Source organism: Miniopterus schreibersii (genome assembly GCF_964146895.1).
Source record: "Miniopterus schreibersii genome assembly, chromosome: 16".
NCBI classification, from domain to species: Eukaryota; Metazoa; Chordata; class Mammalia; order Chiroptera; family Miniopteridae; genus Miniopterus; species Miniopterus schreibersii.
Genome location: NC_138116.1, coordinates 43,267,539 through 43,292,780, shown reverse-complemented (window position 1 = coordinate 43,292,780; position 25,242 = coordinate 43,267,539). Strand labels below are relative to the sequence as shown.

The 25,242-nt window shown below is 45.2% G+C and overlaps 1 protein-coding gene and 1 pseudogene across 9 annotated transcripts in view; both read left to right on the top strand.

Moving 5' to 3' along the window:
• The window catches only part of SPECC1 (sperm antigen with calponin homology and coiled-coil domains 1), a 256,463-nt gene that overhangs the window by 69,207 nt on the left and 162,014 nt on the right, over window positions 1-25,242 (top strand). For 4 of the 8 annotated variants that reach the window (XM_081115997.1, XM_081115999.1, XM_081116005.1 and 1 more), the window contains exons 2-3: window positions 14,188-14,357; window positions 23,793-23,928. In XM_081115997.1, the coding sequence (XP_080972123.1) occupies window positions 14,211-14,357; window positions 23,793-23,928 (283 nt within the window). In that variant the 5' untranslated portion in view covers window positions 14,188-14,210. Of the gene's footprint in view, window positions 1-14,187; window positions 14,358-23,792; window positions 23,929-25,242 lie in introns of those variants that run through there. The other 4 variants (XM_081116000.1, XM_081116002.1, XM_081116003.1 and 1 more) reach the window with 1 other exon arrangement.
• Window positions 7,403-7,921, top strand: LOC308546655 (large ribosomal subunit protein eL21 pseudogene; annotated as a pseudogene). Its single transcript has one exon. The product of its transcript is annotated as a large ribosomal subunit protein eL21 pseudogene (transcript).

Below are 25,242 nucleotides of genomic sequence, written 5' to 3'. Positions count from 1 at the left end.
TCTTTGTCTTGAACTTGTCCAGAGTCCATCTTTTTATTTTCTGTTACTAGTTCACACCCATTAGAAAAGTATTATTCCCAGCATTCCCACCTGTGTGTATCTTTCTGCAGCTGGGATGTGTTAAGGCTGGGTTGGCTCTAATGACCGGAAGGCTTGTGTTCTCAGTGTTTATTTTCCTCTCATATTTCCAAATGAAAATAGCTGCTCTGTGTATGTGCAGGGCACTTTCCTTAAACCTGGCATGTCTGTCTGGCGTCGGCCACTGAACGCGGATTCAAGGGCTCCATCACCGTATCCTGTTGCTTGGTGAGGTGGAGCCGCCCTCTGCTGGACAGTTAACAGCTCCTGTGGGAGGGCCACTGACGTCTGTGAGCTGCCTTCTGCGTGTGGCCTCTATCTCCCTGTTCTCTGTCCGTTTTTGCAGTTGCGTGGGGTAAAGAGCTTGAGACCCACAGCGCCGAAGAGCATGCCCGAGTTCACACAGTGAGCGGTGGAGCTGGCTTTGGGCCAGGAGCGTTGGGTCCAGGAGCCTGGTGCTTTTCCATGGGAGCTGGGTTATTCAGAGAGGCTGTATTGCCCCTGGTGTATACAGCCGGTTGAAACTGGGTGTCAGTCCTGCGTTTATCATCAACTCTGATTTGAGCTGAACCTCCCTGAGCCTAATGAAGTTTCCCTTTTTGTAAGTTGGGGGTGACAGTTACCTCATAGGGCTACAGTGAGGATTTGATGACACCCACATAAAGCATGTAGCAGAGCTTTGCCAGGCTCGGAGTGGGTTAGCATGGCCACTCTTAGTCACTACAGTGTTTATGTAATTCACTGGTTCCCTGTAGCTGACAGCCAGGGTGAGGGGTGTGAGGAGGGTTGTAGAAGTGGTGGGAAGCAGATTGGATGAAAGTCTGCAGAAAGCTAGGAATGGGCCTGGGGTACCTCCTTTCTCTTCTGGCAGAAGGCCTTCCTGGAAGTGGCCAGAGAGCAGGACCAAAGTGGCCTGAGCACTGTGGTTGGACAGCTCTGAGGGTGAACCTTTCTGAGTCTGTTTCAGAAGAGCCCAGGACTGGACAGAATAAGAGAGAATACAAGTAAGATGCTGGTCCAGGCTGGGAGTGGGGGTAGGTGATGTTTAATCATGTCCTAAGACATGGAGAGTAGGAGTAGGGCGCAAAGCTTGCGCTCAGTCTGCCTGGAGCATTCTCCTCAACACTAGCGCTCACCCTCTTGTCTGTCCTGGAGAGCGGCATTGATCCTGCAGCGTCCACTACCGCTCCAGGCCACCAGCCTGGCACTTTCCCTACCTATGGGGTTTTCTTCCTGGTTCAAGTGAGTGGGAAATTAATTCATTACTGTGTAGTTTGAATTCTGAAAGAAGGTGGAATTTGAAGAGAAGAATCTGGCTAGTGGATGGGTACAACACAGAAGGTGCAGTCTGGAGGAAATTATGGGAAAGGAATGAAAGGAACTAAGAAAAGATAGCATGGTAAACAAGAGGGGGTGCAGATGGGAGGAGTGCCCAGTGCACATGCGCTTGGGAATCATTTGATTGGGTTCAGAAGGTTCTAAGAGAATCAAAAAGGTGTAATGATACAAATGAAGTAGCCCTGAGGATTTGGCCTCAGAGCATGCAACTCATCAGTCTTTGAAAAATGGTTTAAATGGTTAGACAGTTTTCCGGTGCACTGTCCAGAGGCTGTCAGATTTGTTGCCAGAGGTTAAGAGGAGAGTTTATGTGTGAGCTGAGACGGCTTTCCTTTTTTAACCAGGTCTTAGACCTCTGGAAAATTGGGGCAAAGATGGCAAGGAAAATATCAGTCCTCTTCCTGCTGCTTTTCATCTTCATATTCTTATCTTTCTTTTGGGAAATAAATGGGAGGCATTCACTTTAAGAGTAAGCTGGGCAGATTTTGGAAGATGTAGATACATTACAGAGCGACCTTATGTTTTCATAAAGGAAGCCCCGTAGTCGTTATTTCTAAGTAGTTGTAATCACCATAAAAGGGTGCCTTGATTAAACAGATATTTTATTAAGTCATCTCCTGAGTCAGACTGATAGGTTACTAGTTGGTTCTGTAGTAACTGGTAAAATTCTTCAGTAATTCTCTTCAAGAATCAGTCAGGGCATGTGAATTTATTTTATATTGGTTGGGAGTCTTAATAAAAGTACTTACTATATAGGCCTTTGGCTATAGAAAAAATTACTATTTTTTCACTGTTGCTGTGCAAACCAGCATTAAAAATTGTGGGTCAAGAAAGAAAAACAATTGGTATTAAATGTCAGGAAAGTTAGGTTTTTAATACAGAATTTTTAAAAGTCGTGATACTGGAACCAAGCTGAGACTAATAAGGTGTGAACTAATCATATAACTGAAGTTATGAATAATTTTTCTCAGAAACACTATAGCAAACAAACTGCAAAGTCTTAAAATTGATTTTCACCTGCAGTCATACTCACACTGCTGCCAGGAGAACAGTGCTGCAGAATGAGTTCTCTGTACATTCTTGGACACATGCCACCAGCTAGTCACTTTAGGAATAGGAGTGATCCAAGACGGCAGCAGGGTAGGTGGATGTTACACTCACCTCCTCCCAGGACCAAACTGGAATTACAACTGAACTATAGAGCAAACAACCTGACTAACCAACAGAAGACGAGCTGAAGAGAAGTTTATAACCAACGGTTTGCAGAAGAAGCCACATCGAGACTGGTAGGAAGGGTGGAGATTCAGAAAGGGCTGGCCTGGCTCCCATGTGCAGTGCCTGAGGTTCTGGAGATATCTTAGATGCAGGGTTCCCCTAAGTAATTTGGGATCTCGGCCCCAAGCCAGGTTTCCCAGTCCAGATCACCAGAGCTGAGAAGAGGTGCCCACATGATATCTGGCTGTAAAAATCAGTGGGGATTCTGTCTTCCATGGAGAGATGGGAGTCTGCTAGAGATACAGGTGCCTTTTTTAAAAAACATATGTCTTTATTGATTTCAGAGAGAGGAAGGGAGAGGGAGAGAGAGATAGAAACATCAATGATGAGAGAGTTGTCATTGATTGGCTGCCTCCTAAACCCCCGACTGGGGATTGAGCCTGCAACCCATGCATGTGCATGGGAATTGAACTGCAATCTCCTGGATCCTAGGCCAATGCTCAACCGCTGAGCCACACCAGCCGGCACAGGTGCCTTCTTGAAGGGCCAACACAAAATATTCTATGCAGCCATTCACCCTGGGCTCCGGTGGAAGGAGAGTAGAGCAGACTAGAGTCCTATGAGGAGAGACTGGTGTTTTTGGCCCTTGGGAAAGACCTGCCAGGATCCCTGTGCTGAGTCATTTCCCCATACTGCAGATGCCATCTTTCTTGGGTTGAGCATTTCCCTCCATACAGCATCAGCCTGGGGGAAAGCAATAGCCCCATACTCTGGACTCCCCCTCACCCTACTCTGCTGAGTTTGGGCCCTGCTGAGGACTCAGCTGCCTGGGCTGCAGTGTAGAGGTCTGTACAGACTCAGGGGGTGTCAGTGACTGAGTTGATCCATTCTCCCCACTTTACCGTGAACCTGACTGGTCCTCCCCCTCACAAGAGATCCACTAGTCCCACTATCCAGGCTCCTGATAACCCAGCTGTCTTGCCCCTGGTGGCTCTGCCCTGCTGAGGTCTAGACAGAATCAGGGACAGACTGAATTGTATGACTCTGGGGCAGGCGCCACACCCTTTATCTTCCCCTAAGCCTGACCTACACCTCCCTCTCATGGGAGATCCACTAACCCCATCCTCCCAAATCCTGGCAGCCCCACTCTGCTGAGATCTGGTTCCTGGCAGAATCTGGGACAAACTGAATTGTAATTGTGTGGATCTAGGATGGGGCCATTTTCTCCTTGCATGCCCAAGCAGTGCAGAACTCTCCCTTCACATGGCCAAATCTTGGTCTTTTTTAGTCTGATAAACTCTGCTGGCCTCAGCCTTATGAAGCCTTGAGACCCTGCCCCCCACAAAGGTATGTGAGCACCAAGTGGGTGGCAGCTAGACTCCGTATATCCTGGGACGTTTGTTGAGTGGCCTCAGACCCAGCACTGGTGCCGAGTTTGAACCTGTATTAGTATGTGAACACCCCTCACCCTTATGTGGTGACTCACTGAGAACCTACCTCATGCAACCCGAGTACCGACAGAAGCTTTTTCAGTGAATGAACCTAACAAGCATCTGGCAGGTGGAGGCAGGCAGAAGCAGATCTCAGGGTGCCTTGGGACTTTTGCTGACTGGCCCCCAGGCCCGGTGCTAATACAAGCAGGCCTTGGTGCACAGCTTGGTTTTTTCTATGCACACCTAGGCCTAGCAGAGGCAGCCACAAAATGTGCATCGCTTTGTAGCTCTAAACAGGTTGCCCAGGACAGTCACAGGCAGTGTCTGACATTGACTTGTACCAGAGTTCCTCGTAAGAGAGCCCAAAACCAGAATACACAGTGGCCAGCTTCAGACGACATCAGAGCAGAATTAAATAAGCTTCACAAGTGGCACATCTAAAGGGAGATCTCGGCAGGAACCAAACCCTGCTGAGGCAAGTTCTGCTTTGCGTAGTTACCCCCTGCAAGTAGTTTGTACACCATGGTTGGGGTTGATCCTCATAGTCAGCCTGAGGGTCGACCCCACACATGAATGGGGCAATAAAAATCAAGATTCAACTACAACAGGAGGGCCCACATAACCCACACAAGAAACACTCCTAGAGCACCCAGCTCAGGTGATCAAAGAGACTTCACCACTGGGTCCTACTACACAAGGCCATCGTACCAAGACTGGGAGTCATAGCATATCTACCTAACATACAGAAACAAAGAATCAGCCAAAATGGTGGGACAAAGAAACATGCCCCAAATGAAAGAACAGAAGTATCCAGAAAAAGAGCTAACTGAAATGGAGGCAAGCAGTGTATCAGATAAAGAGTTCAAAATGGTTATAAGGATGCTCAAGGAACTTAGTGAGAACACCAACAGAATGAAAAATGACATAGAAACCATAAAAAAGAACCACTCAGAAATTCAGAATACAACATCTGAAATGAAGAATGCACTAGAAGGAATAAACAATAGGTTAGATGAAGCAGAGGATCAAATCAGCAATTCAGAAGACAAAGTAGCAGAAAACACCTAATCAGAGCAGCAAAAAGAAAACAGAATTTTTAAAAATGAGAATAGTTTAAGGTGCCTTTGGACAACATCAAGCATGACAACATCCACATCATAGGGAACCATAAGGAGAAGAGAAAGAGCAAGGGATTAAGAACCTATTTGAAGAAATAATGACTGAAAATTTCTCTAACCTGGTGAAGGAAAAAGACACATAAGTCCAGGAAGCACAGAGTACCAAACAAGATGAACTCAAAGAGGCCTACACCAAGACACATCATATTTAAAATGGCAGAAGTTGTAGACAAAGAGAGAATCTTAAAAGCAGCAAGAGAAAAATTGTTAGTTACCTACAAGGGAGCTCCCATAAGACTGTCATTTGATTTCTCAACAGAAACATTTCAGACCAGAAGGGAAAAGCAAGAAATATTCAAAGTGATGAAAAGCAAGGACCTACAACACAGCGAGGCTATATGAAAAAGCTAAAGGAGTTCATTACCACCAAGCCAGTATTAGAAGAAAAGTTTAAAGGGTCTTCTTTAAGAAGAGGAAAAAAACAACAAGAACACAGAGGAACATAATTAAAAAAATAAAATAGCAATAAGTATGTACCTATCAATAATCACTTTAAATGTAAATGGCTTAAATGCTCCAATCAGAAGACATAGGGAGGCTGAATGGATAACAAAACAAGACCCGTATATACCTGTCTACAAGAAACCCACCACCCGGCCGGGTGTGGCTCAGCGGTTGAGCGTCGACCTAGGATCCAAGTGATCAGGGTTCGATTCCCGGTTGGGGCACATGCCCGGGTTGCGGGCTGCAGCCGATCAGTGACTCTCTCATCATTGATGTTTCTGTCTCTCTTTCTCCCTCTCCTTTCCTCTCTCTGAAATCAATAAAGATATATTTAAAAAAAAGAAAAGAAACCCACCTCAGAACAAATAATACACACAGACTGAAAGTAAAGGGATGGGAAATGATATTTCTTGCAAATGGAACTGAAAGAAAAAAGCTGGGTTAGCAATGCTTGTATCAGACAAAATAGACTTTAAAACAAAGGCTATAGTAACACATTGTATGCGGGAAACGTATTTATACGTTTTACGTTGACTGGTAGTAGAGCACGCGATAAAAACTACCCACAAACAATCTGGTAAGAGACAAAGAAGGACACTACATAATGATAAAGGGAACAATGCAACAAGAGGATAAACCCTTGTAAACATTTATGCACCCAACATAGGAGCACCTAAATATATAAAGCAAATCTTGATAGACATAAAGGGAGAGATCAACAGTAATACACTCATAGTAGGGGATCTTAACACCCCATTGACATCAATGGATGGAACTTCCAGACAGAAAGTCAACAAGGACAGTGGCCTTAAATGATACACTAGGTCAAATGGATTTAATGGATATCTTCAGAGCATTTTGCCCCAAAGCAGCTGATTATATATTCTTTTTAAGTGTACATTGAACATTTTCTACGGTAGACCACATGTTAGGGCACAAAACAATCAGAAGACTGAAATCATATCAAACATCTCTGACCATAATGGTGTGAAACTAGAAATCAGTCACACACAAAAACACTGAAAAACACTCAAAGACATTGAAGCTAAATAACATGTTACTAAACAATGAATGTGTTAATAGTGAGATCAAGGAAGAAAGCAAAAGATACCTTGAAGTAAATGAAAATGACAGTACAACAACCCAAAATCTATGGGACACAGCAACAGCATCCCCAAGAGGGAAATTCATTGCATTACAGTCCTACCTCAAGAAACAAGAAAAATGTCAAATAAACAATCTAACTTTACACTTAAAGAAACTAGAAAAAGAACAACAAAGCCCAATGTGAGTACAAGAAAGGAAATAGTAAAGATCAAAACAGAAATAAATGAAATAGATTTTATAAAAACAATAAAAAAGTGCAGTGAAATCAAGAGCTTGGTTCTTTGACAATATAAACAAGATTGACAAACTTTTAACCTGACTCATCAAGAAAAAAAGAGAAAGGATCCAAATAAACAAAATCAGAACTGAAAGAGGAGAAGTAATAATTGACACTAAAGAAACACAAAGGATTGTAAGAAAATACTATGAACAACTATATGCCAACAAATTGGACAATCTGAGAGAAATGATAAATTCCTAGAAATGTAACAATCGTCCAAAACTGAATCAGGAAGAATCAGAAAATCTGAATAGACCGATTACAACTAATGAAATTGAAGCAGTAATCGCTTTTCAGCTGGAACCACCATCTTCTAGTAATTTGCCGAAATGACTAACGCAAAGGGAAAGAGGAGAGGTACTTGCTATATATTCTCTAGGCCTTTTAGAAAATATGGAGTTGTTCCCCTGGCCACGTACATGCAAATCTACAAGAAAGGTGATACTATAGATGTCAAGGGAATGGGCACTGTTAAAAAGGGAATGCCCCACAGATTTTCCCATGGCAAAACCGGAAGGGTCTGCAATGCCACCTAGTATGTGGTGGGCATTGTGAACAAACAAGTGAAGGTCAAGATTTTTGCCAAGAGAATTAATATATGTATTAAGCACATTAAGCACTCAAAGAGCCGGAAATGTGTGAAGGAAAATGATCAGTAAAAGAAGGAAGCCAAAGAGAAAGATGCCTGGGTTCAACTGAAGCATCAGCCTGCCCCACCCAGAGAAGCACACTTTCTGAGAACCAATGGAAAGATGCCTGAGCTGCTGGAACCCATTCCCTATGAATTCATGATAAGTGTAAAAAAATACACCTCTGTACTGATGAAAATGTTTCTCTTAATTGAGTAGAAGTGTGGTGACCCTTCCCCCTAAAAATATTTAAAGAAAACTTTGTGTCCTAAAAATAAAAAAGAAATTGAAGCAGTAATAAAATAAAATAAAACTCCCAACAAATAAAAGTCCTGGACTGAGTGGCTTTATAGGTGAATTTTACCAAACATTCAAAGAATAACTAACACCTGTCCTCCTCAAACTATTCCAAAATATTCAAGAGGAGAGAAGACTTCCAAGCTCATTTTACAAGGCCAGCATTATCCTAATACCAAAACCAGATAAAGACATCACAAAGAAAGAAAATTATAGGCCAATATCCCTGATGTACATAGATGCTAAAATCCTCAACAAAATATTAGCAAACTGGATCCAGCAATACATTAAAAAGATCATACACCATGATCAAGTGAGATTTATTCTGGGGATGTAAGGATGGTTTAACATTCACAAATCAATAAGCATAATACCTCACATAAACAAAACGAGGGATAAAAACCACATGATCATATCATTAAATACAGAAAAAGCATTTGAAAAAAATCCAGACCCATATATGATAAAAAACACACACCTCTCAGCAAAGTGGGAATAGAGGGAACATACCTCAACATAGCAGAAGCCATATATGACAGACTGCAGCCAATACCATACTCAATGGGGAAAAACTACAAGCATTCCCCTTAAGATTGGGAACAAGACGGGTGTCCACTTTCACCACTCTTACTCAACGTAGTACTGGAAGTCCTAGCCACAGCAGTCAGACAAGAAGAAAACATAAAAGGCACCCAAATTGGTAAGGAGGAAGTAAAACTGTCATTATTTGCAGATGACATGATATTGTATATAGAGAACCTTAAAGATTCCACAGAAAAACTAGAACTGATAAATGAATTCAGTAAAGAAGCAGGATACAAAATAAATATCCAGAAATCATCTGCATTTTTATACACCAATAATGAATTATCATAAAGAGAACCTAAGAAAACAATCCCATTCACAATTGCATAAAAAAATACCTAGGAATCAATTTAACCAAGGATATAAAACATGTACTTGGAAAATTTTAAGAACCTAAAGAAAGGATTTGAGGAAGATACAAATAACTGGAAGCATATACCATGTTCATGGATTGGAAGAATTAAAATGTCCATACTACCCAAAGCAATCTATAGATTCAATGCAGTTCCTCTTAAGATACCAATGGCTTGCCCTGGCTGGTGTGGTTCAGTTGGTTGAGCTTTGTCCCATGCAGTGAAGGGTCTTGTGTTCGATTCCTGGTCAGGGGACATGGCTGGGGTATGGGCTCAATCCTCAGTAGGAGGCTTGCAGGAGGCAGTCGATCGATGTTTCTCTCTCATGGATGTTTTTCTCTCTCCCTCTCTTTCAAAAATCAATAAAAACATTTAAAAAAAAATGATACCAATGGCTTATTTCACAGAATTAGAGCAAATATTCCAAAGATTTATATGGAACCACAAATGATCTAGAATAGCCAAAGCAGTGTTGAGAAAGAACAAAATTGGAGGAATCGTGCTACCTGATATCAAACTATACCACAAGGCGGTAGTAATCAAAATATCATGGTATAGACATGTAGATCAATGGGACAGAATAGAGAGGCCAGAAGTAGACCCCATGCCTTTATGTTCAATTAATATTTGACAAAGGAGGCAAAAACATAAAATAGGATAAAAATAGCCTATTCAATAAATGGTGTTGGGAAAATTGTACAGATATGTGCAAAAAATGAATCTAGACCACCTTCTTACACCATACCCAAGAATAAACTCCAAATGGATTAAAGCTTTAAATGTTACACTGGAAACCATAAAAATCCTAGAAGAAAACATAGGCCATAAAAATCTCAGACATTTCTCATAGCAATATTTTTTCTGATATATCTTCTTGGGCAAGGGCAACAAAAGGAAAACTAGACAAATGGGACTGAATCACACTAAAAAGTTTTTGCACAGCACAGGAAACCATCAAACAAAGGAAAAGACAACCCACTGAATGGAGGAACATATTTGCCAAGGATACCTCTGATAAGGGATTAATATCCAAAATTTATAAATAACTTATAAAACTCAACACAAAAACAAACAATCCAATTAAAAAATGTGCAAAGGACCTAAATAGACACTTCCTCAAAGATCACATACAGATGGCCAATAGACATATTAAAAGATGCTCAATGTCACTAATCATCACAGAAATACAAATTAAAACTGCAATGAGATATCACTTCACATTTGTCAGAATAGCTACCATCAATAAATCAGCAAAAACAAGTGTAGGCGAGGTTGTGGGAACTCTCATGCACCATTCCTGGGAATGGAGATTGTTGCAGCCACTATGCAAAACAGTATGGAGTTTCCTCAAAAGATTAAAAACGGAACTTCCTTATGACACAGTGTATCCACTTCTGGGAATATATCTGAAGAAACCTGAGACACTAATTTGAAAGACTATATGCACCCCTATGTTCATTGTGGTGGTATTTACGGTAGCCAAGATTTGGAAGCAGCCCAATTGCCCATCAGTAGATGAGTGAATAAAAAGCTGTGGGACGTTTACACAATGGAATACTACTTAGAGGTAAAAAAGAAGGAAATCTTACCTTTTGAGGCAGCATGGATGGACCTGGAGAGCATTATGCTAAGTGAAAGAAGCCAGTCAGAGAAAGACATGTACCATATGATCTCATTTATGTGGAATCTAAGGAACAAAATAAACTAGCAAGCTAAATAGAAAGAGACTCGTAGATACAGAGAACAAACTGATAGCTGTCAGAGGGGAGGGTGGTTTGGGGGCTGGGTGAAAAGGTGAAGTGAGATTAAACTGAAAAACAACTGTTAGTCATAGACAACACTATGGTGATTACCAGAGGGAAATGGGGGCAGGAGAAGGTGAAGAGCAAAGGGGGGATAAATGGTGTTGGAAGGAGACTTGACTTGGGGTGGTGAACATACAATACAATATATAGATGGTGTATTATAGAATTGTACACCTGAAACCTATATGATTTTACTAACCAATGTAATAAATTCAATTAAAACAAGAATGCTACTATAAAAAATAGTGATTGCAGAATGAAAAGTAATAGAATTGAAGAATGGCAAAGGAAGTTGGATAGACCAGCCATGTTACTGATCAAACAACCTCATTTTGGTGAGGGAGATAACTGAAGTCTGAAGCAGTTAAGTGACGTGGTCAAGGTGCTCAAGATTTACGCTAGGTAGTGAGTAGCAGAGCCAGGAGAGAAACTGGATCGCCCAGCTGCTGGGCCAGGACTCTTTTTGCTCTACCTCACTGACTCGTTCAGTGCTTGGAATATTTATATTTATCTATTTAGCTGGAGGCAGCAAGCATTGCCCTAGGAAACAACTCATGGATACTTACAGGGATTTGCCATCGAATGTGAATAAGAATAGTGTGGGGAAGACGTGCTGAAGGAACTGTCAGCGAGGAAGATACTCATTACGCTATTGGAGTCAGAACTTAGAGAAGGAGAGGAGAGATGCTATTCCCGGTGTGAGGACCAGCAAAGGCACACGCCCGTGTGGGAGTGAGAGAATTGTTGGAGAGCAGGAATGGGGTAAGAAAGCAGTTCTCTTGGCTCAGGGAATCTGTGTTGGAGAGTAAGCAGATTGCTGCTTGGAGAGGAAGGAACTGGGAGACAGGAGAGGACAGAAAAGGGAAGGGCTGGCAGGGTCTTACTCGATCTAGCTGGTCGAGAATGAAGGGTCCACTGGATTCTAGTGAGTAAGTAATACAGCTTCGTGAGAGCAATGCTTCTCTTTGTCTGTTTTGTTCACTGTTGTTTCCTCTGTGCCTAGAATAGTGCCTAGTATGTAGTAAACACTCTGTAAATATTTGTTGAATGAACACATAAATGAATGAACCACTAAAATATGGGTCTCAAAGAGACTGAAGTTTTTGACCAACGGGATAATGTGATGGAAAATGTCCACAGAAGAATATTTTTGCAGATGTGTAATGGTTGGTCTCCATATGGAAGGAACAGAGACAAGTCTTCCATGGAATGGCATGATGGAGACTTGAATAAGACTCGCCATCACAGGAAGAGAAAAGACAGGGCTGAAGGAGAATAAATGGAGGGGGAGGGACATAAAATGGACTTGGATCCGGAAGCATAAGGATACCTTTTATGAGCTAGTGGAACTCAAAGGAAAACTTCCAAATCATTCAGATTCAAATTCAATTATTTTTTCATTAAAAAATGGACACCTGTGAAATGAAGCCCTAATGTTTTTATATCTTAAAATGTAAAACTGGCTTTAGAATGTCTTATAAAACAATGAACCAGTTTGTTATAAATTTTTAGTTATAGCTTGGGCAAGCACAGAGCTGTTTCCTTTCCGGGGTACCTTTGGGACTGTTTTGTTTTTTTTGCTTGTTTGTTTTTTTAATTTATCTTTATTGTTGAAAGTATTACAGATGTCTCCCTTTTGCCCCCATCGACCCTTCTTCCCTGCCTCTGCCCCCTCTCTGTCTCAGGCCTTCAGCCCACTATTGTCTGTGTCCATGGGTTATGCATATATGCATATAAGTTCTTTGGTTAATGTCTTCCCACCCACCCACTCACCAGCGGAACTGCTTTTCAATTGTGATGACTTTTTAATAAAAAAATCATGTTGATGGAGAAACTGACTAGACTCCCAGTGCAAGCTTCTAAGTGTCAGTAAGGTTCTGTATCTTACTCTTCCAGTGCGATCTGTCCTGTTTCATAACCATCCCAAATTGCTACCTCTACTTTGCTTCTCTCAAATGAACCCCTCCATTCTGTATGGATTGACTGATGCCCTTATTCCAAGTGCCAGGAAATAAACTGAATTGCTTTGATGTGAAAAAAAAGTAGGGATAGGAACTGGGTGGCTCTGGCCGAGAGACTCAGTTGAAATGGTCTCCTCTGGCCAGGAAAAGTAGACAAGAACAGGAAGAGGTCACAGCCTGAGCGAGGGGGGGGGGTTCTGTTGTTTCCTCATAGATGGCTAATGGGCTGTCCTGGGAGCGGTGATGGGGAGAAGGCTCAGGGCTGCTTAACACCAGCCATCATCCCTCAGGGGCAGTTAATTAGACCCCCAGGTACCGTGAGTGTGGCCACTGGAATTACCTATTGGTGTATTTTAAAGTGCATATTTTAGTTTGTTTCCTTGAAAGGATGAAGCTTTATCTCAGGTTTTGGTATTTTGTCTCACACTCCTGGTCATTAGAGTCCTTGGGGACAGGCAGAGTTAGGGTTGGAGCTGGAGGAGACCCTGGAGAGCATTTAATTCATTATCATTGTGCCACTGGTGGAAGAAACAGGCTCAGAGAGGTTGAGATGCCGGCCACACTGACTGCTGATCGAGAACCCAGCCTGCCTTCCGGGTCTTTGTATGTGGGGTTTCCCGTAGGTCTAACTGCATGTTGCTATTTAGAGCAATTTTGTTTTCATAAAATATTTTATTTTATTTAAAAATATATCTTTATTGATTTCAGAGAAAAGAAGGGAGAGCGGTAGAAACATCCATGATGACAGTCATTGAGAGAGAGAAACATCAATGATGAGAGAGTCATCGATCAGCTGCCTCCTGCACGCCCCCGACTGGGGATTAAGCCTGCAACCCAGGCATGTGCCCTGACTGGGAATCAGACTGAGATTTCCTGGATCCTAGGTTGATGTGCAGCCGCTGAGCCACACCCCGCCGGGCAAAATATTTTAGTTATAGCAGTAACTCTGTGCTGTAATATCAAGTCTGACCAGTTAAAATATGTTCTATTAATTTTTAAATGCTATCCATTTTTGTCCAAAAGAAGAAAAAAGCTATTCTTCTGTGAAATCTAATTTTCAGATAATTCATTTATGTCTATTTAAAAATTAGGTGGGTTGTGGCATTGTCGGCCCTAAAGCTACAAGGCTTATGGACATGGTGTGTCTTGGCCCAGGCTGACCTGTTTTACACGGGGACGCATGCACACATATAGCTTGTGGGTATATAGTAATACTGTCTTAGGCGTCTCTGACTAAGGGCTGAGGAGCAAGGTCAGAACATCAGTAGTGTTGCACACGTCTTCACAGTTGGTAACAGCTGTTGTGACGTTGTAAGAATTAGCCTGGTTCAAGGGCATTGTCTCAGGAGCAGCACTCTCTGCAGCGCAGCCATGAGCGCTGGCTCCATGTGACAGGGGGGACGGGGTTGGCGGGGTAAGGCTCGGCGAGGTCTCTTTGCAGGCTCCTGTGTGGACACATGTTTTTCTTTTCTGCTCTTCTACAGAAAGACAGACCTGCTTGACGACCATGAGGAGCTCAGCCAAGCCCTGGAGCCCAGTGACCAGAGTGGGGAGCCATGGGACTGACCGAGCGCGGCCCCTCCCCACAGCCTCTTCGGGCATGAAGAGTTCTAAGTCTTCAACCTCGCTGGCTTTTGAGTCCCAGCTCAGCAAGGTATAGACTGAAACACACGGGGCCAAGAGGCTGGGTGTCGTGTCCCTGCTCGGGAGGACTGAGGAGGGCAGTAAGCAAGGCTGTGGCCTCCCAGGGCTGGAACAGAGCCTCCACGGAGGGTCCCGGGAGAACCAGCATATCTTCACCTAAAGGAGCAGAGCAAAGGGATGTAGCAGGGGCACCTGGGATCGAGACGGAAAATCTGCCAAATGTTTACCAGTAATTCAGGTCCCTGCCCTGGATTACATGGACTCTCTAGCCAGAGTTCTGCCCCCAGCACCCCACTAGGTGGGGTCAGGATCACTAACGATCTGATGATCCAGTGGCCGGTCTCCATCCTTGTCTTGCTCGGCAATCAGCCTTCTCCTCTCAGTTGTCTCTTCCCTCGGGGGCAGGAGTCTCCGTGCCCACTCCTCCTGCCCTGGGTTTCTAATATCAGGTGGGCCTAGGGCATGGTCCTTGGGCCTCAGCTCTTTTCTAGTTACTGTGTCATACCCAATACCTCCTTTACTACCCTGAGATGAAGTCAGAGGGAGTATAACCTACCTACACACACACTTTTGAAAAATCAATCTAATATCCTAGCTATAAAAGGAAAATAGTTTATAATTAAATAACCCGGAGTTCTCTCCACATATACCTCGGCTTGACTGTGCGGAAGGCTCTGGATGCTCCTTGGACACTGCGCGTGACAGTGATGCAGTCTGGGGCAGGGCTGTTGTGTCTGTCTCTCAGATACCGTGAAGGACATGCAGGGACTGACGTGGGTGTTGAGCACTCCTGGTAAAGATTGAACCCAATGCAGTCTTCCCTTGTTCGGAGAAAGCTCACTGTGTCTCAGGGCTGTGCAAGAAGCACACTGCTGCTAAGAGAGGGGACGCTCTGGGCTCCGATAACAACAGTGTCCTCCCAGAGCATGTCTGCAGAGTATGTGAACATTGTGTGGGGGTCGGACAGTTCTCTATGCAGGAGTGTCACATCTATCGTTGGACATCTAGGTCCCTTGCCCTCCCACCTATTAAATATCAGTAGCACCTCCAATCATGGTGACAACTAAAAATGTCCCCACAAATTCCCAACACACTCCTTGAGGGACAGCACCGTCCCTACTGAGAAAATTGTTCTGGGTGTTAGTGTCCATTCTCATGAATACCATGGGTTCATGGCATCCATTTGTGTCTCCAACCAGGACCCACTGCCTTTGTGACATTGCCTCTTAGATGCCCGAAAGGTACCTTGAAGGTAACATGTCCAAAACTGGGTCTTGGTTCCTTCCCATCCACGTCTCACTCTTCCCTAAACCTGCTCCTCCTGAATCTGCCTGTTTGAGTCAACAGCAACTCCATCCTTTTTCACATCCCGTAGTCCATCAGCCAGGTGCCACCACTTCTACCTTAAAAATAGATGTCAACTCCCACTGCCTCCCCTGGGGCTCCCTGAGTCGTGCCACCACCCTTCTTGCACTGACTTCCCAAACTCTCTCTCTGCTTCGTCTTTGCACCCGTCATTCCATTCTCAACAGGAGCCGGAGTGGTCCTTTTTATACATAAATCACATCTCTTCTCTGCTTGAAACCTTCTCGGAGGCTCTCTCCATTCCCTCCGAGTGAAAAGCACAGTCCTTGGAACAGTCTGTAATGCCCTGGAGATCCTGCCCGTTGCCGCTCAGATGTCATCGCCCTGCCGTCTGCCCTGGCTCCCTGTGCAGGGGCTGTGGCCTCCTGGTGCTCAGTGCGCTGACCCTCCAGTGAGCCAGGCTCGCTCCTGCAGTGGTGTGTTCCTCCCTCTGAGCATTCCTCCCCATTTCCCCTCCTTTAAGTCTGCTCAGATGTCCCCCTTATCAGATGTCATCCCTGACCACGGCAACATAAAGTGCTCCTTGGCACCATACGCCCTCCTCACCCTGCCTCTGGGCTCTGACTGCCATCACACACCTGATCGGTGCGTGTCCGTCTCCCATGGCTGGAGTGTAAGCCTGTGAGGGCTTTTTGTTTGTTGCTTTGTCCCTCAGGCTTAGAAAAGGGTCTGCTACCTGGCAGGCCTCAGGATTTACTAAATGCCCGAGTCCACCAGGTGTGGGGGTCCTGCCTCTGCCTCTTCTGCCTTTGAAGCCTCTGGCAAGTTCTGTAGCTGTCCTGTGCTCTGAGGTGAAAGTAAATGTGGATAGTGTTCCGTGCATAAATTCGTTTATTATTCTATTATCCTGGACTCAACCAATATTTCCATGATGTTTGTTTTTATTATCTTTGACCTGTAGCACACTTGGGAGACATCTTTAATTTAAATTTCAAATGAATACGTACATTTCCCCAGTAACAGATCAGTTGAGCTTCTGGAAGCTCAGGGGTGTTCCCTGAGGACAGAGAAATGCTGGCCACTTCTGCCATTGATAGGTGAGCATTTTGGAAACTTGTTCCACAGGGAAAATGCCAGCGGAAAAGCAAATGCTCATGTTAGAGACTTTCTGCTCTCATGTCTGATTCTTGGGATCTGCAGGCCCAAGGCTGGGAAAGAGAACGGCAGGGCTTGAGGGAGGGAGTGGCAGGAAGGGCCCGCCACCTGCCCCCTGCAGCTCCTCTGCTCCACCATCCTCCAGTCCCGTGCAGGGTGGGTAGGGAAAGGAGACGACAAATCGGAGGACAGGAGAGAAAGAGGACATGGCAAGCAGGTCACTTCCCCAGTATTTTACTATGAAAACCTGCGCACAGGCAGGGAAGTTGAATTATACACAGAACATCTTGCTCTCTCTGCCTTGTACTAAAGGGATACATAGGGCATGGGTAGCTATGTTTTTTTCTGTCAAAAACAGGGAAACTGAAACAAAGCCACCAAAGTAGAATGAAATCTCTTACTTCAAATGCCGGCCCACTCTGAAGGGGCAGTGAAAGAACGGGAACAGAGGCCCTGGTGGCAGGGGGCAGGCCTTGCTGTGCTAGTCAGTCCAGCACCAGGAGGGGAAGCTCGAGGCGGGCAGGCCACTTCTGTCTGGACACTCACAGGACCCAGGTCTCTTCATCAGGACTTTCTTGGTTGCAAATGACAGAACATTGTCATGAGCTAGCTCTGGCTGAAAAGAATGTCCTGAACAGACCCTAAGTTTCCTGTGTCACTATGGGCAGGACAAAGGTGCAGGACTAGAGCTCAGAGAGGCTGGGTTTCCAATTGCCTCTACTGCTGTGTCACCTGCTGGCGCCTGGTCTTCTTCAGGGTGTGGTATGAGCATGATGCCATCCTGTGCACGCCTCTCACATTGTTTGGAAGGCCAGGCCTGACTGCTGCTTTACTTCTGATTTGCTTGAAAGAAAATCAAGCAAAAGAATAGGGAAAGGTCTTCTTGGCTAGGCATGTACTGACCCTGCCCAGTCTCCTGTGGCCAGGGGGTCAGGGCCCCTCAGGCCCAGAAAGCAGAGTCTGATAGTTTAGGCATGTTCTTGACAGGTCGTGGGAACCCAGTCAGTGTTATGTCATCTTTCTTAGGGAGTGCTCTAAACCTGCACTGCCCAGAGTAACACCCACTAGCCACATGTTGCAGCTGAGCCCTTGAAACGTAGCTGGTCAAGATTGAGATGTGCTGTAAGTGTAACATACACACCAGATGTTTTTTTTTAAAATCCTCACCTGAGGATATTTTTTCCACTGCTTTTCAGAGAGTGGAAGGGGGAGAGAGAGAGGGAGAGAGAGGGAAAGAGAAACATTGATGTGAGAGAGACACATGGATTGGTTGCCTCCTGCATGACTGGGGCCGGGGATCAAGCCTGCAACCGAGGTACGTGCCCTTGGCCAGAATTGAACCCGGGACCCTTTAGTCCACAGGCCAATGGTCTAACCACTGAGCAAAACCGACCAGGGCTACATACCAGATCTTGAAGTTAGTACAAAAACAAGTAAAATGCCTTATTAATATATTTTACATTGATTGATAATATTTTGAATATATTGGGTTAAGAAAATATATTCTTAAAATCAGTTTTGTCCAGCAGTCACAGTACTCTTATAATGTGACTGCCAGACAGTCTAAAATGATGTCTGTGGCCTGTGTTGTTCTCCACTGACACTGCTGCTCTAACCCATTGGTTCTGAGTGTGCTTCCCAGACCAGCAGCAGCAGCACAGAGGAACCTGGTGAAATGCAGGTTCTCAGGCCCGCCCCAGGCCTAGGGAATCAGAGATGTGGTGGTGGTAGTGGGCAAACTGGGGCTTGGGTGTCGGCAGCAGTGTGCATTTTAACAAGCCCTCCCAGGCCTCTGATGCACGCTCAGGTTTGGGAACCGCTGCTTCAACCATAACCTGTTCCTGCCTTCCGACACTGGATTATGTTATGGTGACGATTTGAGAGTTTTGGATTTCCCCCACTATCTTTGTGGAATTGAGAAGAATTCTTAGTTAGTTTAATCTGTGAGTTACTTACACTTTTTTCTTTTGTGAGCTTTCATGTGCAGGTGCTTGGCAGCTTAAATATCAGCGAGCCAGTTAGTGAAAGTACTGAATTACCAAAGCAACCCCGAAGCGCATTCCTGCACAGGGACTGTCCGTAACAAACCAGAATCTCAAGTGGTGCTAAGCTGCTTTCCATGACAGGGAAACAAAGCTGAAGATGCAGCCACGAACAGAGCAGAACAAGATTTAGTAACTGAGACTGGGAGCTTTCCGTATCTGAGGTTGGTCCAAAAAATAGCGATAGAGGGCGGTAGCTTCAGCTGTTTGCTTGGGAGGACAAGGAGAATTGGTTTTACGCCTGTATGTCCTGCTTTCTGGAAAAGCTTCTGAGCAATAAATCTTTCTCCAGTGGAATCCGTCGTGGAAGGTGCCGGGGAAATGAACTGCTCCCTGGAAAAGCTTTGCTGCTCCCATGCTCCCCATACTCAGTAGTAAGGAGATGGCACGCTCTTGGCCTGTAGCATGCTTAGTTATCTTTTTGCCTAGAGAGGACAAGATCAGATCTATTTATGATACAGGCTGGACCGTGACGTGGGAAGTCTTCCACTGCCTGCTGGCTCCTGTCCTGCTGTCCTCTGTTGCCTCTGCCTGTCATCTCACCTCCTCTTGCGGACGGGGGGTGAGGGCATCTTGCCCCTCTGGCACCACATGGGTGGAGGCTGTGGTGGAATTGCAGAGGCCGCCTTATCTCTGGCCCCAGCTCTCCTCTTGTTTGCTGGATTCCCTGTTCTGCTTTGCAGACTGAGCCTTTGCTCCCTGGGCCTTTTGCTATAATTTGATAATTCATACCTCTTTGTGTCAGACTTGCTGATTTTAGTAACGTCAGAGGATCAGATAGAGGAAAGCAGAACTCAGTGCATATCATTTGCATTACTGTATTAAGAATTCCCTTAACTGCAATGATTTCCCTTTTTTTTACTTGGGGTATTGTCAGGGGGATTTTCAAAGCCTAAAATCAGAATAGATTTTCCTTTGGGGATGTAGGGAGGTACCTGGGCATGCTTCTAGGCAGAGTGAATAATAGTTGTTACTGTTTTTTCTATTGAGAAAAAGTTGCTGACATGATGTTGCCATATAAAAATTATACTGGTGATCTGATGGATCATTAGAGGTGGAGAGCTTGGGTGCAGCAACCCTGTTACTCTGAAATAGGAAATAGAAAGAGTCATGGGGCTCCTGCAGGGGCAATCAAGTGACCTCTGCGTCAACCCAAGGGCCATATTTAGGCCTGCTGTTGAACTAGGGTCACAGAGTTGGCCAGAAGATGTGTTTACAGTCACATCTAATATCTGGAAGTGCATGCAAACCATCCTTTCAGTGTTAGCAATTTGTTTTTTAAATTAATAATTTGTTAAAGATTTTGACCAAAGTTGCTTGATTAATACTAAGACTCTTACCATCTCTCCTCCTAGAAAGTAGGCTATGGGGACAGAGTTTCATTTGGGATGGTGGGAAAGTTCTAGAGATGGTGGTGGTGACAGTTGCACAATATTGTGAATGTGCTCGATGCCACTGAGCCGCATTGTTAAAATGGTTAAAATGGTAAACTTTATGTTATGTGTATTTTACCACAATAAAACATTTTTTAATAACAATGGGGGGAAAATGGAGAAAAAATAAACTGGCCTTTGCAGGGGTGGAACCAAGGCTTTGCCCAAATTATACCCCCCCAATGTTCTTTTTCTTTTTTATTGAGGCATAGCATGCTTACAATAAAGAAGGTAAAATTCACTAGTCTTGTCTCAGCTGTACAGCTCATTGAACTTCTTGTTGTTGTTAACCCTCGCCTGAGGATATTTTTTCCATTGATTTTCAGAGAGAGTGGAAGGGAGGGGAGGGGAGAGAGAGAGAGAGAGAGAGAGAGAGACGATGTGAGAGAGACATATCGATTGGCTGCCTCTGGCATGCGCCCCGACTGGGGCCAGGGATGGAACCTGCAACCCAGGTACGTGCGGCGACCCTTTGATGTGCATGCTGACGCTCTGTCCTCTGAACTACACTGGCCAGGGCAGCTCACTGAATTTTTATATGTGTTTGTACCTGTGTAACCACCACTCAGTCAAGATGCAGAACATTCGAGCACCCCGGAAGCTTCCTTCCTACTCAGTAACTCCCCTAGAGGTAACCTGTATTTTGACTTCTGTCACCATCATTTACTTCTGCTAATTCTTAACTTCCTGTAAGTGGAATCGGGCAGTGTATACTCCTCGGTGTCTGGGTTCTTTCACTTAGGATAATGTTTTGAGGTCCACCCATTTATTTGTATATTCATGATTTTTTTAATTGCGCCCAGTTTCTGCTCCTTCTGCTGAAGAACACTTGGGTGGTTTTGGTTTCTGGCTGTTACAGTAAAGCTGCTGTGACTGTTCTTCCGGTGCACCTGTGCACGCGCGTCTCTCGGGCGTAGATCCGGGAGCAGGACGGCTGCGTCCGGGGTGCAGATGCTCGGCCTTAGGAGGCCTGCCCAGTTTTCCCAAGGGCTCCTCAGAGGTGAGAGTCCCGATTGTCCCACCACCTGGTCTTAGCACGTTTTCCTTTTTCAAGCTATTCTGGGGGTATGCCGTACCCTGAAATTTAAACAGTGCAAGAGTGGGGAAAAATGTTTTTAATTTTGAAAATCTGGAAACCCCTAATTCTCAGTAGCTCACCCTGAAGCCTGTGGAGGAGGGTGGAGGGGGCCTTTGGCCCGAGGCCGGTGCGGGCGGAGCTGCGTCCTCCGTCTTGGGACCTGCAGGCCCTTCGTTGCTGTCCTCCCAGGTGTCAGCTGCATTCGTAGTGGCTCAGGGCATCTCCCTGTCTCCAGGCTTCCAGAGCAGCGGCTGTCGGCCGTTTTCCTCTCGTGGCACACATAAACTGATTACCAAAAAATGTATTTTTTGCTGATCTGACAAAAAATAGGTATAATTCGAATCACACCGGGCAGCTATTGTCGTGCTGGCTGCTGCTGTCTTTATATGTGACACCCTAAGGGAGAAGAGGTCGGTGCCTTGACTGAATGGTCACGTTTGCATGTTTTAAAAATGCTTGCAGCGCTCACGTTCAAATCACTGCTCTAGAACTATTCCTCCTCAGCAGTATTCTTCAAAGACTTACAATGGTTGGGAGAAGTCCTTGCGCTTTTTCTCATTAACCTTGAATGTAATTTTCCTGGGCTAGAAGCGTTAGATCATTTAGGGGTCCCCCTCTTTTTTCTTACCAGCAGATGAAACAATTTTATTTCACAGTTGTCTTTAAAACCGCAAAGACACTATGTTCTTCATATAAAAACATCAGTACAAACAACTCTACTTTCTAGAGTATGACTGTATAGACCCTCTCCAAGAAAAATGCACCCCAGTACATGGTTTCAGTGGAGTTGCTTGGAAAAAATTCACCTCGGACTGATTCCTAACACATACCATTCCCCACTGCATCTTTTGGTTCTGAGTATAGGTTATTGTCATCAGTACACGTGCCTGCGTCCTTACACGTGGTGATGCGCATGTAGACAGGGTTACCCTCCCTGCGCCGGTTCATCAGCCGTCCCTGCAGGCTCACAGCAGGTGGAGCAGGCTGTGGGGTTCCCTGTGGCCTTTCTCCAGGCCTTCCAGGCGTGGAGACGCCTTGTCCTCATCATAAGTTGTCAACTCAAGTCTTTAACAATGAAACGGAAACATTCTGCAGTTAGGTCCTACTCTGTGGGACGCGTCTCCTTAAAGCACGCAGACCATGCTAACCAGGTCATTCAGACTGCACTCCATGCACTCAACATAGGTCTCTCCAAGCAAGTATGAGCTGCCTGGGAATGGGCTTCAGTGGACCTAGCTCTGCAGTCAGAATAGTTAGCAGATTGGCAGGTTTGGAAACGACGAGGGCCCGCAGCATCATAACCAGCAATGAGCAGCCCAGCACCGATGGTCTTCGGCCACATCCATGTGTCGGCGTCTGGGTCTTGTTTCCCATTATATGGTTTCAGTGAAGTTGCGGGTACAAGGCAAGACACAGGAAGAGGTGTTTCAAATACAAATCTGGAATCCAAAACACTCCTGGTGCATAAAACTGCACAACAGCCTGGCACCAGCAGCAGGTCCGCAGTTGAGATACTAATGTGGTTGTCAGCGTGTAGGATTGTTTTCTTATGGGCTGCAGGCTCTCACTGTGCTCTCCTCGGTGCAACCAACCATGCACAGGTGTTTTATTTCAAACCAACTGTGGCCGACCCTCGTTTGGCATCTTCCATTGCGTATTCACTTTGATGAATCTTATCTTGAGTGACATCACTGTCATACTAACTGTGAACTTGGAGAAAGGCCTCACCGACTCCTGATGGCCTCTCTCCAGACAGGCCAGAGATGCTGAATGGGGGGGGTCCCCCTCTTAAACTTCAATTTCTTTCAACATATGTTTGTTCTCCCTTCTCATGGCAGAGAAGAAAGCAGGAAAGGAGTGAGGGGTTCTGCTTTTCTTTCAGTCATTCATTAATGGTGTTCATTTGGCCTCCAAAAAAGTTCCTTTCCTCCCTTTGAACACATTGCCTATAGATCATATTGGTGTTGAACACATGGCAGATATTCAGGTCTTTCATATCTCTCCTCTCTGCTTCCTCCAGCCATATATTTTCAAGCTAATTTTGCTGCCCTTGCATTATTTTGTGCATTGCCATGTCCTGACTTTGGTGCATCTCACAGTTCTTTTTCCATCAGCCCTCATTCTTTGAAAAAATATTTTTTCAGGAAAGCAGGGTTTTTAAGAATTCATTATTTGAAGTGTGACATGATGGGTAATATTCACCCATGATCTTACTCTGTTCTTTGCAACAGTGATGGAAGATCATACTCGGACCTATGAAAGATACACGCAGGCCTGTCTAGCTCTGCACTGGTCCATTCGCACCATAGTGCTCCTCCAAGTGCCATCACTGTGTCTTAGCCTCTGGGAAGGTGGCAGTGCTCACATGCCGTTTGGTTTACAGCACTCCGCACTGAAAATGTAACTCTCTATCCCCTCTACCTCTCTCTTAGCTCAAGAGGGCCAGTAGCGAGGACATGCTCAACAAACCAGGAGGTACCACTGCTTCTGGGGTAGCTCGACTGAAAAAGACTTCGACAGCTGGAACCATCTCCGAGCTCACCGAGAGCCGCCTGAGGGGCCACCCAGGTAGGAGGGACCTGGGTCAGAGGAATGCATGTCTGAGGGACCAGCTTGGAGGGACCAGGCAGGCCATTTGTCTGATGGCACCTCAGTGACTGATAACGCCCCTTCCTTCATCAGATATGTATTGAGCACTTAATCTGGGCCAGGAACTGTTTTAGGTCACAACATCCTGCCCACAGGAGTTTACATCTAGTGGAGAGATAGACAAGAGAAAAAGTGAAGGGGAAACGCATGGTTCCCTCCGCCCTCCAGCTGTGTATTTGTCGTCATGCGTGTGTGAAATCAGGCCAGGTGGCCTGCGTTCTGGTGTTGTCTTGGTGCGATGCATTAGAGGAGTGAATGAACCCACGCTGCAGGTCCCTCGCAGATGTGGGTATTCAATTTCCATGGAAAAATGGGACGGTCCGTACGTAAAGACCACTCTGAGTTGCCTAGATGGCAATGGTCACTGGAACTGTGAACTTTCTCAGTATTACTATCTTTTTGAGAAACAGAGGGTTTTCTAACTATTATATTTGAGTTCAGAGCATGGGAAAGTTAAAACATAAAAGAATGGAGGAGTGACGTCAGAGAAATGACAACGTGAGAGGTCCCCCTGGTTTCTCCCCTTGAAGTTACAAGTTGAACAGCTATAATTCAGTAAAGGATTCCCTGCTCAATGTACAAACATGTCTGAGAGATCCACACATTGAAGCATCTGAAGGTGGGAGAGTCTGGGGGAGAAGGGGAGGGAGAAGAGCAGGGACGGATACTACAGATGCAGCCTGGAGCTCGCTGCAGGTCTCAGGAGAGGGGAGGAGTCAGGTTGCCTCCTGCACTCCCTGTAGCCCAGAGGAGCAGAGAGATACAGTGAGGTGAGCATTCCTAATGGAGTGGTTGTTATGTGCTGCGCCTGATCCCAGTGACCTGGGCAGAGGTGGAGCCGAGGTGTAGCTGTGGTTGTATGGTAGCCGCCATTGCTAGGCAGAAAATCAAAGCCACGGAGCCTGGCTGCCTCCCCTCACCCTCCCAGAATTAGCAGCAAGCCCCCAAAGAAGCTGTAGCCATGAGTGTTAAGTTACAGAGCATGTTATCTGCAGCCCTGAGAACTGGAGCAACAGATGCTTTTTCCCCGAGTGGCAGGTGCACGCTTTGGCTAATGCCAGTGACGGGCGAAGATACAAAGGTGAGGCAGCTGAGGTCTAGTTGTCACCATTACTGGGAGGAGAACAAATCTGCAAACATACCACTCGGCCTCTCCCAGCTCACCCCACCCCCACTCATCTCTGCAGATGTCAGCATTGGGATTTTACAGGCTTGGAACCCCATCGCCGACCA